The sequence below is a fragment of the Amblyomma americanum genome, chromosome 11 (assembly GCF_052857255.1).
Source record: "Amblyomma americanum isolate KBUSLIRL-KWMA chromosome 11, ASM5285725v1, whole genome shotgun sequence".
Taxonomy (NCBI): domain Eukaryota; kingdom Metazoa; phylum Arthropoda; class Arachnida; order Ixodida; family Ixodidae; genus Amblyomma; species Amblyomma americanum.
Window position 1 is genome coordinate 95,196,010 of NC_135507.1, and position 16,490 is coordinate 95,212,499.

The 16,490-nt window shown below is 47.8% G+C and overlaps 1 protein-coding gene across 1 annotated transcript in view; it reads right to left on the reverse strand.

Annotated features, from left to right (window-relative positions):
* LOC144110541 (uncharacterized) overlaps nucleotides 1–16,490 on the reverse strand; it is a 70,920-nt gene that overhangs the window by 25,465 nt on the left and 28,965 nt on the right. The window contains exons 5-6 of the mRNA XM_077643539.1: nucleotides 15,511–15,549; nucleotides 10,613–10,645 (exon numbers count right to left, since the gene is read on the reverse strand). Coding sequence (XP_077499665.1) covers nucleotides 10,613–10,645; nucleotides 15,511–15,549 — 72 coding nt within the window. The remainder of the gene's footprint in view (nucleotides 1–10,612; nucleotides 10,646–15,510; nucleotides 15,550–16,490) is intronic.

A 16,490-nucleotide genomic window follows, 5' to 3' on the forward strand; every position in this document is an offset into this window, starting at 1 on the left:
CCTAAACGGCTACCCTCAACAAATTCATTTCCAGTTCATCCGGCCTTTTCGTATGGGTTCCCGCCTGTCCTATTATAACTGTGTCGTCCATCACAACAGCAGTAAATAGCGCATGTGATGTCCTGCCTGATCAAACGCTACTTTTCGTCAAAACACACCAACTTGTAGAAATAGCTACCCTCATTAACTTTACTTCTAGCTCATTGGACCCTTTCGTGTGAAGTAACGCCAGTTCATTTAGCACTGTGTCGCTCATTGGAAATGGAGTAAATAGCGCATGTGGTGTCGCCTTCGTTTGGCCTGTCTGATGGAGCGTTACTTTTCGTCATGACACACCAACTCGTAGAAGAAGCTACCCTAATCAACTTCATTTCTAGTTCATCGCGACCGTTTGTATGCGTTCCCGCCAGTCCCAATGACACTGTGTCGCTCATCACAACAGCAGTAAATAGCGTATGTAGTGTCCCTTCGTTTTGTCCTGTCTGATGGAGCGCTATTTTCCAGCATGATAGACCAACTCGCCCAAACAGCTACCCTCATCAACTTCATTTCCAGTTCATCCGGCTCTTTCGTATGTGTTCCCGCAAGTCCTACTGGAACTGTGTCGCTCATCACAACAGCAGTACTTAGAGCGCGTGATGTCCCCTTAGTTTTGTCCTCTCTGATTGAGCGCTGCTTTTCGTCATTACACACCTACTCGTAGAAACAGCTACACTCATCAACTTAATTTCTAATTCATCGCACCCTTTCGTATGTTCCTGCCAGTGCTATTCGAAATGTGTCACTCATCACAACAAAAGCAAATAGCGCATTTGGTGTCCTGTCTGTGAAACGCTACTTTTCGTCATAAGACACCAGCTCGCCCAAACGGCTACCCTCATAAACTTTATTTCCAGTTCATCCGGCCCTTTTGTACGTGTTCCCGCCAGTCCTATTGGCACTGTGTCGCTCACTGGAAACGGAGTAAATAGCGCATGTGGCGGCCTCTTCGTTTGGTGCTGTATGATCGAACGCTACTTTTCGTCATGACACACCAACTTGTAGAAAAAGGTACCCTCGTCAACATCAAATCTAGTTCATCGCGGCCTTTCGTATGTGCTCCCACCAGTCCTATCGGCAGTGTGTCGCACTTCATAACCGGAGTTCATATATAGCACATGTGGTGTCGTATTCTTTGGTCCTGTCTGACCGAGCGCTACTTTTATTCATGACACACCAACTCGCCCAAAATCTACCCTCATAAACTTCAATTCCAGTGTATCGGGCTTGTCGCATGTGTTCCCGCTAGTCCAATTGGAACTGTGTCCCTCATCGCAACAATTTTAAATAGGTCATGTGGAAAGGCTCATTTTAAATAGGCTCATTGCAAACGGAGTAAATAGCGCACGTGGTGTCCCCTTCGTTCTGTACTGTTTGGCCGTGCGCTGCTTTTCGTCATGATAGACCAACTCGCCCAAACAGCTACCCTCATCAACTTCAGTTCCAGCTCAATCGACCCTTTCGTACGTGTTCTTCCCAGTCCTATTGGAACTGTGTCACTCATCATAACGGCAGTAAATACCGCAAATGGTGTCCCCTACGCTTTCTACTGTCTGATGAAACGCTACTTTGCGTCGACACGCCAACTCGTCGAAACCGATACCCTCATAAACTTCATTTCTAGTTCACTGCGCCCTATCGAACCTGTTCCCGCCAGTCCTATTGGCAGAGTGCCGCTCAATTGGAAAGAGAATAAATAGCTAATATGGCGTGCCCTTCGTATTGTCCTGTCTGCTCGAGTGCTACTTTTCGTCATGATAGACCAACTCGTCGAAAGAGGTACCCCATCAACTTCATTTCCAGTTCATCCGGCTCATTCGTGCGTGTTCCGGACAGTGCTTTTGGCACTGTGGCGCTCACCACAATATCAGTATATAGCGCATGTGGCGTCTTTACTTTTTTCCTGCCTGATGGAGTGCTACTTTTCGTCATGATACAGCAACTCGCCCAAACGGCTAGCTTTATCAACTTCTTTTCCTGTTCATCCGGCCTTTTGGTATTTGTTCCTGCCAGTCCTATTACTGTGGCGCTCATAACAACAGTAGTGAATAGCGCATGTGGTGTCACCTTTGTTTTGTCCTGTCTGTACGAGCGTTACTTTTCGTCATGGTACACCTACTCAGCCAAACAGCTACCCTCATCAACTTCATTTACAGTTCATCCGGCTCATTCGTGTGTTTTCCCGCCAGTGCTATTGGCACCGTGTCCGTCAACACAACATCAGTAAATATCGCATGTGGTGTCTCTTTTTTTCCAGCCTGATGGAGCACTACTGTTCGTCATGATGCCCCAACTCGGCCGAACAGCTACCCTCATCAACTTCATTTCCAGTTCATCCGACCCTTTCACAACAGCAGTTAATAGCTAATGTGGAGTCCGGTCTGATCAAACGCTGCTTTTCGTCAAGACACACCGACTCGTCGAAACAGCTACCCTCATCAACTTCATTTCTAGTTCATCGAGAACTTTCGTGTGTGTTCCCGCCAGTCTTATCGACAGTGGGTCGCTCGTCACAACCGGGCTATTTAGCGCATGGGGTGTCCTCTTCGTTTGGTCCTGTCTATTCAAACGCTACTATTCGTGATGAAACACCAACTCGTAGAAAATTCTAGCCTCATAAACTTCATTTCTAAGTCATCGCGGTCGTTCGTATCTGTTCCCGCCACTCCTAATGCCACTGTGCCGCTGATGGCAACAACAGTAAAAAGCTCACGTGGTGTCCCCAACGTTTTGTCCTGTTTGATCGAGTGCTACATTTCGTGATGACACACTAACTCGCCCAAACAGCTACCCTCATCAGTTTTATTTCCAGTTCATCCGGCCTCTTCTTAAGTGTTCCCGCAAGTCCTATTGGAAATGTGTCGCTCATCACAACAGAAGTAAATAGCGCATCTGGTGTCTCCTTCGTTTTGCCCTGTCGCATCGAGTGCTGCTTTTCGTCATGATACACCAACTCGCAGAAACAGCTGCCCTCATCAACTTTATTTCTAATTCATCGCGCCCTTTTGTGTTTGTTCCCGCCAGTGGTATTGGCACTGTGTTACTCACCACAACATCAGCAAATAGCGCATGTGGTGTATTTCGTTTCTTCCTGCCTGATGGAGCACTACTTTTCTTCTTCATACAGCAACTCGCCCAAACGGCTACTCTTATCAACTTCTTTCCCAGTTCATCCGGCCCTTTCGTATGCGTTCCCACCAGTCCTATTAGTGTCGCTCAGTTGGAAACGCAGTAAAAAGCGCATATGGCGTCCCCTTCGTGCTTTCCTGTATAATCGAACGCTATTTTTCTTCATGACCCAGCAAACAGCGTACCTCCCCAGGTGCGCCCAGAAAGGATGGAATGTCCCAGTCCCAGAAAAACATTTATCGGACATTTCCAGGACGTAGAGGCAGGACACAGAAACACAAGCAAAAGCAAAAGGGAAGTGCGCCCACTAATGTCCTAGAAACATTTTTTCGAGGGTGTTAAGCAGGAACATAAACAAATCATTGAATCTTGGTCCCAGAAAGGTAACTGGGAGTACGTTTTTGGTACCAATGCTTTTCAACAAAAAATACAAATTGACTCCTCACTCCCTTTTCTCTCTTCCTCGCGCCAAAATCTACGGGGAAAGAAGGGTTTTCTCTTACACTCGCCGTTTTGAGAGATCAAGCAGTTTTGTTCGAACAGCCGAAGGAAGCGCATTTCACCCCGCATCTCTCTCGTGGGCCGTCGGCTCCATGCTGCAAGCAGGCAGGCGACGGCGGTCTGCCCTTTCATCGCATCGCCGGGAGCGGCGGTCACCGACGTGCCAGTCTTCTATAGTGTTTCCAACTTCAGCACGGTACGGTGGTCCCTGCAGGCATCTCCAACTACCAGCAGTCCTCGTTGCGCCGCTGTCTAGCAGAGGCGCAGTAATGGGCCTCCCGTCGCTCGCCCGGCTACCTCGCTGCGCCCGCCGGGCTTCCTCGCTGGACGGAAGCCATCTTGCGCACACGTATTCGCGCAGCCCCTAGCCGCTCGCGCGCATGCCCCAGCGCGCGGCAGCTCTTGCTCTCATCACTGGGCTATCGTGAACTTCGTAGCTACGGATTAATGGCAGCTTTCCCGCGCACCTCGGCGTGCCCACATAATTCCTTTTGGAACTGATGCCGTGGCGCGCGGCGCATCGCAAGTCTTTTGCACAGCTTCACGGCCCTACACCACAATGGCGCTCTTAGGCGTCGTTCGCGGCAGCGGATTTCAAGGCAATGGGCGACTCCTAGCGCGCACTCTGCATTCCTCAGCGCCCCCGACGACTGTGGCGTGTTGTTGGTTGCAGCGTGGCCGTACACTGTGGTCATAGGCGGGAGAGATTTTCGGAAGCCCTCCAGACTCTAGCTGCGAGTGCCCATGGATTAACCTGCTTTACCACATTGCCGTCCTGTCGCAGCGGCATAGTTTGTGCTGTGTTCGCGTCGCTGACTTTCAACCCACCCCCACCGGATTACTTGTGCCTAGATCCCCTTGATCTCGCCTCCCACGCCGTATTGTGCCGCACGCGCGGTCTGCTGTACCATGGGTGTGGCGCGTCAGGGCTCCTACCTCAAGACGTCCCCCCTTTCCACCCGGCCCAAGCAGTCTTATCTCCACACTTAGTCACAAGAAAATAAAACGGGGGTGTAACGAGGATGTAAGGCGTATGTTTGAGCGTTCGCTGTGCCTTGAGAAGGCGCAGGACAGAAGGCTGCGTTGAATTCATGTATATAGTTGCGGCATTTTATTTCATCCCCGGATTTCCATTGGCAACGTCGTCAAGGTATGTTGGTTTATGCTCGTTTTTTATTTTCGCCTCGTAGAATTAATTTTTTTCCTCTTTCGATAACACGCTCAAGCTTACTTCGAGGCTCGTGCGAGAGGCAAAGCCAGAGGGAGGTTTCACTCTGCAGAATATCCGTGACCTGAAACCACGTATCTGTATCGTACGCCCATATCGTCTTTTCTTTTGGCATCCAGGCTGCTCTTTACATGCGTTTGCTTTTGCGTGTGCACATATGCTTTCGTACCCTTTAGAATGTTTGCTTGAGGTGCATCAACTTTCAGCCTGTATTATGTTTTTATTGCTTTATTTTCAGATTTCTCAGAGCTAGAGAAAAATTTGGCCATTATTATATGCTGGTGCCGTAGAGCTCCGTACATTGTGTGTTAAATGGTGCATACACATGCATCTCCTGTTTGTATTCATTTAAATGCAAAGAGCACATATAATAAACTGAAATTACATCTGTATTGCGCTGCTATTTCCTGTTATATGTGCGGGATCGGTCGACTTTTTGAATTCATATTGAAGTCTGCATGAAAAAGAACAAAAAAAAATTATTGAGCCAGAGCCGAGAAATCTAGAATTAGCCTTTTGGGGCCGTCCCTGGGATGCACAACTTTTTGGACACGGCTAGTTGTGGGGATGTTTTTTAGATGTCTTCGGGAAAAATGAGGACCTCCTGGGGACATTCCAAATGTCCTAATGGGATATTTCTGGGAGATTTTGAGGAGGTTTTGTGTCTGTTGGGGATACAGCAACTCGCCCAAACGGCTACCCTCAACAACTTCTTTTCCAGTTCATCCGGCCTTTTGGTATGTGCTCCTGCCAGTCCTATTGGCACTATTTCGCTGATCACAACAGTAATAAATAGCGCATGTGGTGTCCCCTTCGTTTTGTCCTGTCCGTACGAGCGGTACGTTTTGTCATAGTACACCATTTCGCCCAAGCGGCTACCCTCATCAACTTTATTTCCAGTGCATCCGACCCTTTTGTATGTGTTCCCGTCATCCTATTGGCACTGTGTAGCTCACTGGAAACAGAGTAAGTAGCGCATGTGGTGTCCTCTTCGTTTGGTCCTGTATGATCGAACGCTACCTTTCGTTATGACGCACCAAATCCGTAGAAAAAGGTACCCTCATAAACATAATAAGTAGTTCATTGCGGCCTTTCGTATGTGTTCCCGCCAGTCCTATCGGCACTGTGTCGCACATCATAACAGGTGTAAATAGCATATGTGGTGTCGTCTTGGTTTGGTCCTGTCGGAACGAGCGCTACTTTTCGTCATGATACACCAACTCGCCCAAAAAGCTAACCTCATAAACTTCATTTCCAGTTTTTCGGGCCTGTCGTACGTGTTCCCGCTAGTTCCACTGGAACTGTGTCCCTAATCGCAACAACATTAAATAGCCCATGTGGAGTCCCCTTCGTTGTCTCTTGTCTTATCGAGCGCTACTTTTTGTCATGATAGACCAACTAGCCCAAACAGCTACCGTCATCCACTTCATTTCGAGTTAATTTCCAGTTCATATCCAGTTCATCCCGCCAGTACGGTTGGCACTGCGTCGCTCATAGGAAACGGAGTAAAATAGCGCATGTGGTGTCCTCTTCGTTTGGTCCTGTCTGATCGAACGCGACTTTTCGTCAAGACACCCCAACTAGTCGAAACATTTACGCTCATCAACTTGATTTTATAGTTCATGGGGCCCTTGCGTATGAGTTTCGGCCAGTCCAATCCGGACTGGTCGCTCATCATAACAGGAGTAAATAGCGCATTATGGTGTCGTATTCGTTTGGTCCTGTCTGATGGAGCGCTACTTTTCGTCATGATACACCAACTCGCCCAAAGAGCTACCCTTATAAACTTTATTTCCATTTTATCCGGAACTTTCGCATGTGTTCCCGTCAATCCTATTAGAACTGCGTCGCTCGTCGCAACAGCATTACATAGGGCATGTGGTGTCCCCTTCGTTTTGTCCTGCCTTATCGAGCGCAATTTTTTGTCACGGCAGACCAACTCGCCCAAACATCCACCCTCATAATCTTCAATTCAAGTTTATCCTGCCCTTTCGTACGTGTTCCCGCACAGTCCTATTGGCACTGTGTGGCTCATCACAATAGCAGGAGATAGCGCATGTGGTGTCTTTTTCATTATGTCTTGTTTGATCGAGGGCTAGTTTTCATCATAATACACCATCTCGCCCGAACAGTTAACCTCATTGTGAAGTGCACCCTGTAAAAAAGTACAATACTGTCACGTAGTGGTGACGGCAGTCGAAGCAGCGATGAAGACGGACGAAAGGGTCTTCTAAGAGAACTGTTTATTGGGCTGACTTGCACCCAAAATGAACTGAATCACTCGGTGGCGGCGAAGCGACAAGCGTGCTCGGCGGTCGTCGAACAGAATGCCCGCCGCTGTCGGCCGTGCTCAATTTAAAGCTGATAGCGAACATTCGAGATAAAGGGCGCAAAGTTACTAGAACATTCCGGAACAACGTAGAATCAGCTTTGCCTGGCTGCGATCAATCGAGATAAATCTAGTCGCGTCTTGCGTCGCAAACAAAGCGATAAAGTGGTGTCGCGGCAGATTTGAAAAACGAACAAACACTGCAAATATTCGCGGCATTACTCCCCTCTCAAAGAAGCATCGACCCGATGCATTAAAACAAATAATGCGACTAGTAAGGGAAAAAACGGATCTTGCGAAAATAGAGCATGGAAACGCAGCGGCCTTTAGCGCGCATAATACGGCTTCAGACGGACTACATGGACAACTTCTGGTCGTACGCGGCGTCGCTGGGATGCAGTCATTGCGTCAGGGATGACTTCATAATCCAGTTCACCCAGCCGACGAAGAACCTTGTACGGGCCGAAATAGCGGCGCAAAAGCTTTTCACTCAATCCACGGCGGCGAATGGGCGTCCACACCCAGACTTGGTCTCCTGGCTTGTATTCCGCGTTGCGTCTTCGTAGGTTGTAGCGTCTGGCGTCGGACCACTGCTGATCTTTGATCCGTAATCGGGCAAGCCTTCGAGCTTCTTCTGCGCGTTGAAGGTAGGCGGCAACGTCGACGTTCTCTACTTCTGTAACGTTGGGCAGCATGGCGTCTAGCGTGGTCGTGGCCTCCCTGCCATGGACGAGCCTAAAAGGCGTCATCTGGGTGGTCTCCTGCACTGCGGTGTTGTAGGCGAAGACGACGTAAGGCAGGATGACATCCCAGGTTTTATGTTCGGCATCGACATACATAGCGAGCATATCGGCGATGGTTCTGTTCAGGCGCTCGGTCAGTCCGTTGGTCTGCGGATGGTATGCAGTTGTCCTCCGGTGGCTGGTTTGGCTGTAGCGCAGGATGGCTTGCGTGAGTTCCGCCGTAAATGCTGTTCCTCTGTCCGTGATGAGCACATCGGGGGCGCGGTGTCGAAGAAGAATGCACTCCACGAAAAATTTGGCCACTTCTGCTGCTGTTCCGTTCGGTAGGGCTTTCGCCTCGGCGTAGCGGGTCAGGTAGTCGGTCGCTATGATGATCCACTTATTTCCAGATGTTGACGTTGGAAAAGGGCCAAGCAAGTCCATGCCAATCTGCTGAAAGGGCCTTGAGGGAGGTTCAATGGGGTTCAGAAATCCTGCTGGTCGTGTGGGAGGAGTCTTTCGTCGCTGACAATCTCGGCATGTTTTCACATAGTGTGCGACATCGGCAGACAGTCGGGGCCAGTAATACTTGTCTTGAATGCGGCGGAGGGTGCGAGTAAACCCGAGATGTCCAGCTGTCGGCTCGTCGTGTGAAGCCTGTAGAACTTCTTCTCGGAGACAAGTAGGTACAACAAGGAGGTAGGCTGTTTTGTTCGCTGTAAAGTTCTTCACAAGGACCTCATTCTGCAAACAGAAGGAAGACAGTCCTCGCTTGAATGAAGCGGGGGGGTGAAGAAACCTTGCCTTCCAGGTACTCGATGAGGCCTTTTAGGTTGGGGTCCGAGAGTTGCTGCTGAGCAAAAGAGCTTGCGCTGATGGGTCCCAGGAAGGCGTCCTCATCGTCGTCCAGCGGCGGTGCATCTACAGGGGCTCGTGAGAGGCAATCGGCGTCAGTGTGCTTGCGTCCGGACTTGTAAACGACGGTGACGTCAAACTCCTGGAGACGCAGACTCCATCGAGCGAGTCGGCCAGAGGGATCCTTCAAATTGGCAAGCCAGCAGAGCGCGTGGTGGTCGCTGACCACCTTGAACGGCCGTCCGTAGAGGTAGGGGCGGAATTTCGACGTAGCCCAGATGATGGCAAGGCACTCCTTCTCAGTGGTCGAATAGTTAGCCTCGGCCTTGGAAAGGGAACGGTTAGCGTATGCGATGACCTTCTCCAGCCCGTCACTTTTTTGAACGAGAACGGCGCCTAGTCCCACGCTGCTTGCGTCGGTATGAACTTCAGTATCGGCGTTTTCATCAAAATGCGCAAGGATCGGTGGGGACCGTAAACGACGCTGAAGTTCTTTGAAGGCTTCTGCTTGCGGCGCTTCCCATTTAAACGGCACGTCTGCCTTCGTCAGTTGGGTCAGGGGCTCGGCGATGCGCGAAAAGTTTTTCTCAAATCGTCGGTAATATGCGCATAGTCCGAGAAATCTGCACACTGCTTTCTTATCGGCCGGCGGTTGAAACTGTTCAATAGCAGCTGTTTTCTGCGGGTCTGGGCGTACTCCTTCCTTGCTAACGATGTGGCCTAGAAACAGCAGCTCTTCGTAGGCAAAGTGGCATTTCTCTGCTTTCAAGGTTAGGCCAGACGACTTGATTGCGTCTAGTACTGTTCGAAGTCTTTTGAGGTGCTCTTCAAAGTTCGAGGCGAAGACAACGACGTCATCTAAATATACCAGACAAATCTGCCACTTCAGGCCTGCCAGCACTGTATCCATTACTCGCTGAAACGTCGCTGGTGCGGAACAGAGACCAAATGGCATCACCTTGAACTCAAACATCCCATCCGGAGTTATGAATGCTGTCTTCTCGCGATCTCTTTCGTCGACCTCAATTTGCCAGTAGCCGCTCTTGAGGTCCATCGATGAGAAATATTTGGCGTTGCAGAGGCGGTCCAGTGTGTCGTCGATGCGGGGGAGGGGGTAGACGTCCTTCTTTGTTATGTTGTTCAAGTGGCGGCCGATAAGAAAGCAGTGCGCAGATTTCTCGGACTATGCGCATATTACCGACGATTTGCGCATATTACCGGCGAGAGGTACTGGGATCGATACCCAGCACCTCCACCAGATGTCACGTAGTGGTGACGGCAGTCGAAGCAGCGATGAAGACGGACGAAAGTGTCTTCTAAAAGAACTGTTTATTGGGCTGACTTGCACCCAAAATGGACTGAATCACTCGGCGGCGGCGAAGCGACAAGCGTGCTCGGCGGTCGTCGAACAGAATGCCCGCCGCTGTCGGCCGTGCTCAATTTAAAGCTGATAGCGAACATTCGAGATAAAGGGCGCAAAGTTACTAGAACATTCCGGAACAACGTAGAATCAGCTTTGCCTGGCTGCGATCAATCGAGATAAATCTAGTCGCGTCTTGCGTCGCAAACAAAGCGATAAAGTGGTGTCGCGGCAGATTTGAAAAACGAACAAACACTGCAAATATTCACGGCAATACAGTTTGAAGACATTCGACTCCGACAGACGTTGCTTTCGACAGCGCTTCTCTCTCAAAACGGTCACGATGGCTATCAGGAAAGAGCCGCTGCCAATGACTTTACATCATCCTGTTAGTGCTTCCTTGAGTTAGAAGATAGTGTGTGCGCTTCCGCGCACACTAAAATACTTACCATTCCTGCAAAGGTGAAGATGCCGTTTGTGCCCTAGTAAAAAAAAAAGTAAGATTTGTATTTATATTCATGGAAGAAATGACTTTAAATATTCGCATGCGTTTGTTTTCAAACTTATCAGCCTAAGATTAAGTAAGGAAAAGAAGGTTCGGAGATCAGCGAGAGAGGAGAGCAATTGAGAACCAAAACACAATGTAAAGTCGAGGTGCGTTCTAGAAATGTTTTCAAGGTGAGCTCGACAGCTCCCACCATTATCGACACTGCGCTCTTAGACACGTTAAATGCCTTAAGAGTCCGCCATTTCCACGAGAAATATCCCTATTTCAGGCAGTTTTCCCAGCAAACCTCATAAATTTCCTGCTTTTCTGCTCGTAATATATTGTACTAAATGTTTTCTAACCATTATGTGCTTTCATGAAGGTTCTTACAGGTCAAAATGCATGCTATTGCCAAGTATTACAAATTGCTGGTATGCGGCTACACTATCCCACGCTCTCCTGTGTAATTAATAGAAGCGCGACTCGTGAGGCGCGTTTGCCGCCGTCATCCGCTTCCCATCACTCCTCTTCAAAAACGAAGCGTTAAGGAAGATTTCGCTATCTGGCTTGGTTGGCGCTGTGTTTAATCAAATGCACTTCCTAGTAATAGCAAAGAAAAGGAGCACGAAATTGACAAGTGGGTGCTTGTATCAATATAGCTCAATAAGAGTATTGCCTTGCTCTAATTGCTATATTAATCGTAGAGATCCATTCACTAACACCTTTACCAAGATGGAAAAAAGTTGAGGCCGGACTATGAATACAGCTCCAATCCGCCAACTTTCGATTAAGGTGACCGGCACGGCCAACCACACAGCGCTCATGTAGCGGCGCTCTGTGTCACAGGGTAAGGCGCTTTATTCCGGCCAGCATGAAGACGAACAAAACAGCGATATGTGCAGGAGAGAGCAACAAAAGGCTTGCAATGAAATAGTTTTGTAGCGAAAGCCACATTGGCCACGAACTCGCGGTTTCGCCGTGATCGCAGTCCCACCGTGCACGCACCGCACCACGTGACCAACCACGTGACTGGTCACGTGGCAAAAACTAGCCAGACAACCAGACTAACCTGGACTTGCAATTCAAGATTAACGAAGGCTAACCAAGCTTTGCCTTAGCTTTCGCAACGTATATCCTGGCATAGCCGCGCTAAGCCACTGCCAATTTTTATTTTTACTTTATTATTGTTGGATGGACAGACAAAACTTTCAGCGTGGCACGGATGTCGAACATTAGCGGCAATAAGATTTTATCGAACGACAAAGGAATTATGGTGCGAACGCGCCATTGTCAAGGTTACGGTGCGGTGGAGCTCAGTGCTCACCGCCGTATTTCCTAGAACGCGAAACCTTTCCCGGGCTCTATAAAAAAATTAATGTGGATTATCTCAGCTAATCCAAGATATACAAAGCGAATAATGTCGGCGTTCACTGTGTTCATTCGCGTTGGCGTTCACAACGTTCTAGACGGCGAAGGCTTTGAGCAAAGGAAGGGCGCCTAACTGGCCCACTCGATATGCGGACGCCTCATTCGTGTTTTGATACATGTGGCGGTGGTGAGAGAGAGAGATGTGGCGTGAATGCATTAGCGCTGACACCGTTGTGGCTGACATGCGGCACTGCAGCAATGGTAGGCCGCAGCGTTCATTTGGTGATCAATCTCTCGCGATCAACCATTAACTGCATGCCAGCTTCCAGGGGGGCAGGGAGGGCGCACTGCCTATCCAGTGAGCGGAACACATTCAAAGCAGTTTTTTCAGTTGGATACCAACGCCACGTACATGAAAGCGAGATTGAGGTCTCCACTGACCCACGGAGCTGGTTGCGAGCCTTTCCTTCTGTGAAAATGAACAGCCTTTGCAAAGTTGTCAACGCCAACGAACACTATGAACACCGTCGGCTCCCTTGTTGGGTTTTTGAGGAAAGGAAACGGCACTGTAACCGCCTCGCATATCTCGGAGGACACCCGAACCGCGCCGTAAAGGAAGGGATAAAGGAGGGACGGAAAGAAGAAAGAAAAAACTGAAAGTTGAGGAAAGGGGCGGCGCTGCGCAGCGGCGAAAACCTGTGGCTCGGTGCTACTAGTGTCGCATGCGCGGTATAGCGACTAGGGAGCGAGAGAGAGAGAAACAGGTGACGCATTCGGCGGCGGCCACCTGCGCCGTGCGTGACGTCACTCGTGCTCCGACATACGCCTGCTCGCGCGAAGCGCGCTGTTGAGTAGCGTAGTGAAGCTTTTCGCTTCAAAACGGTGAGCCCACGAGCCTTGCTCTGTAGCAGTGATAGCAACAGTCGAGTTTGGAATAATAACAATAATAATTGGTTTTTTGGGGAAAGAAAATGGCGCAGAATCTGTCTCATATATTGTTGGACACCGGAACCACGCCGCAAAGAAAGGGATAAAGGAGGGAGTGAAAGAAGAAAGGAAGTAAAAGGCGCCGTAGTGGAGGGCTCCGGAATAATTTCGACCACCTGGGGACCTTTAACGTGCACTGACATCGCACAGCGCACGGGCGCAGCGTTTTTCCTCATTAAAAACGCAGCCGCCGCGGTCGGGTTCGAACCCAGGAACTCCGGATCAGTAGTCGAGCGCCCTAACCACTGAGCCGAGTCATCAGCCTATAAAGGATTTTGCCCTATATATGTGGAAAGGTAAAAAAGGTGCAGACTCTCTACGTGAACATTGCTCGGTCTTCTTCGAAGTGTACCACCCAGGCAGGGGCATCACGCGGTGATGCTCTACAAGCGACACTTTTTCAGCATACCACTATCATTAAACTTAGAGGCTGGGTTGTATAGCGGTTATATATATATATATATATATATATATATATATATATATATATATATATATATATATATATATATATATATATATATATATATATATATATGCTTATGTAGGTAGCCAAGAGTCACCGAAACCAAGGTGCATAGGGGAATGTTTTTTTATGTGTTGTGCTTATCAGTGGGATATTACAGCACTTAGATTAATAAATCGCTTAAAGAAAATTACTTATGAAGCAGCAGAAAAAACAACCATGCCGCCGGTGGGATCCGAACCCATGACCTCCGAATATCGCGTCCGGTGCTCTTACCGGATTTGTTAATCTAAGTACTGTCATATCCCACTGATAAGAACAACACATAAAAGAAAAACATTCCCCTATGCACCTTGGTTTCGGTGACTGTTGGCTCCCTTCATAAGTTTGTCAAACGGGCCCCTCATTTCCTTTAACTTATCTGCTAATAGCTTAACGAGGGTCTCGGTTTTGGCAGTCTTGATGCCATAGTTAAGAGGGCTCTCGCAGTTTCCGCCCTCGCCGTTAGATGACGTTCCACGTCACGCTCGCGGTATTACAGGACGTGCTACGTCCGCCGCTATGGTCGAGGGTGGCGCTGGTGAACACTCTAAAGGTTCGCTTACGCCCAATGAACAAAAATACCCACGAGAGCAGCAGATTGGACAGCCGTCGCCGTAGCTCAGTTGGTAAGAGCTCCGGACGCGATATTCGGAGGTCGTGGGTTCGGATCCCATCGGCGGCATGGTTGTTTTTTCTGCTGCTTCATAAGTAATTTTCTTTAAGCGATTTATTAATCTAAGTACTGTAATATCCCACTGATAAGCACAACACATAAAAAAAAACATTCCCCTATGCACCTTGGTTTCGGGGACTGTGGGCTCCCTTTATAATTTTGTTAAGCGGGCCCATCATTTCTTTTAACTTATCTGCTTATATATATATATATATATATATATATATATATATATATATATATATATATATATATATATATATATATATATATATATATATATATATATATATATATATATATATATATATATATATATATATATATACGATTGGAGTGTTCAAGGTGGCGTTCGGGGCTGTGGGGTGGTAAAGCTGAAGGAAAACATTCGGTATACGCTGATGTTAATCTTTTTAAGCCGAAGCGACCAGTTAGGCTACATTTATGCTTCTCCGTAAAAAAAGCCTCTGTTGATGCAAGCATTTTTTCACGTCAGTGCCAAGCGCTTACGACGGCAAAAAATATTATGCGTAGTAGTAGCACTGTCGTTTAAAGACAGGTCATGGCAATCAAAAAATTTAGTGCGAAAGGAATAAGACTTGGACACACTCAAAGTCTACGCTATTCATGCACCTGTACCTCCCCACGGATTTGTTCCTGAGTGCGTTTACTTCAATATGGCTTACTGGGCATACCATGTGGTCACTGTACACAAGATGAGAATTTCAAAATTTTAAAGAACCGAGCAGGGTTAAAGAGACAAACAAATACTTTTGCCCATGGAGCTGAAGAGGGTTCAAAGAAAACTTGTTAGCAGGAGTCAGTCTTGGCCATTTCGAATTTTTTTTTAGATTTTCTGCATCTCTATCTGCTAACCTACTTCATTCAGAGGTGTTGGCACTGTTGTATGTTGTGCTTGTATGTTAACTGCCTATTTTTGAAAAACTTCTGCTTTGGGCGGGCCTGTACTCAAGGTATTAGATAGCAAACAAACCATGCGCTCACGTGTTAACGACTTAATATTCAGCTTCCTGAACAGCGATAGAGCAGTTGCTATACAGGTACGTGGACGCTAGAGCAACATAAATGCGGATTGGCTTCGCATAAACAAAGTCTTAATTATCAAAACCCTAATTTAGATATTTTATTTTGTTATGGCGAAGGAAATATTGTTGGCGAGGAGTCTCTATTCTACGCTATTTTTTCTAGGAAATGTCATTTTAAAGGAAGAAAAATCGAATTGTAGGGACCACTAATCTGTTGAATGACCCAGCCTACCCTAGTAGGTTAAAAACATACACTGACGTATTTTGGGTAAACTCACGTGAAGAGCTCGCGCCTTTCCTCCTTTATCCTGGGATATCTGAAAGTTGAAAAGAAACCATTAAGTCACCGCTCAACACGCTATCTATATAATTCATGTCGGTATCGCTTTTGCTCTCCACAAAGATTTGAGTGGGCGAAGTTTGATTACCCCCAGGAGATAAAAAAATAAATCACTGGGAATTTCTCTTGCACGCGCAACCCTGAAAACAAGAAGTATTAGAACTGAGCAAATACGCAAAGGGCATACGTGGACGCCCACAGCCGACTGTTTTTTATGTTCTGTGTCTTATTGGCCTTTAGATCAGAGGACTGTGCACCAACTAAACGAGTTCCTGCACACCTCAACCGAATGCACTTTTTGCACACCACCCAGAAAGATTCAAGAAATCGTCACGGAAATAAAACCAGGGATCGACCAACTAGCGTAAACAATTGCCACGACGTCAGCTTGCAACGTGAGCTAGGCTGCACGGTTAACTCAAGCAAACCCTCATACAACTATATTCTCTCTACCTCCGCCGAAAACTGTACGAACCTCCACATTGACCGCAGAAGCATCGACTGTAGCTTTTCTCCAAGATATATTTGGTGAAATTCTGGAAAATCAACAAAACTACAAAAGCCAGTACAAAACACTACTAGAACCTATAGCACTACACGATACAGGAATAAGTACCATCCAATCCGCCTACAACACGTGCGTCTGGCGCCACCGAGCAGGTGGCCATGCTATTTCGCAAATAACGGCCTTCAAGTTCTACCAAGCCAGCTTCGACGTACAGTATCTAGAATTATGAGGCCCTGTCTCTTAAAAGGTGAGGCCCACAACTTTCATTCTTAACACAGACAGCCCCAGAACCTGAAATAACGATCACATCAGTTCATTCGGCAGAACTCAACACCTCTCCAAAGAGCGCTTTGCGATATGAGGGAATTTATTACTGTTCAACCTGCACGGGCTTACGCCAAATGTCATCC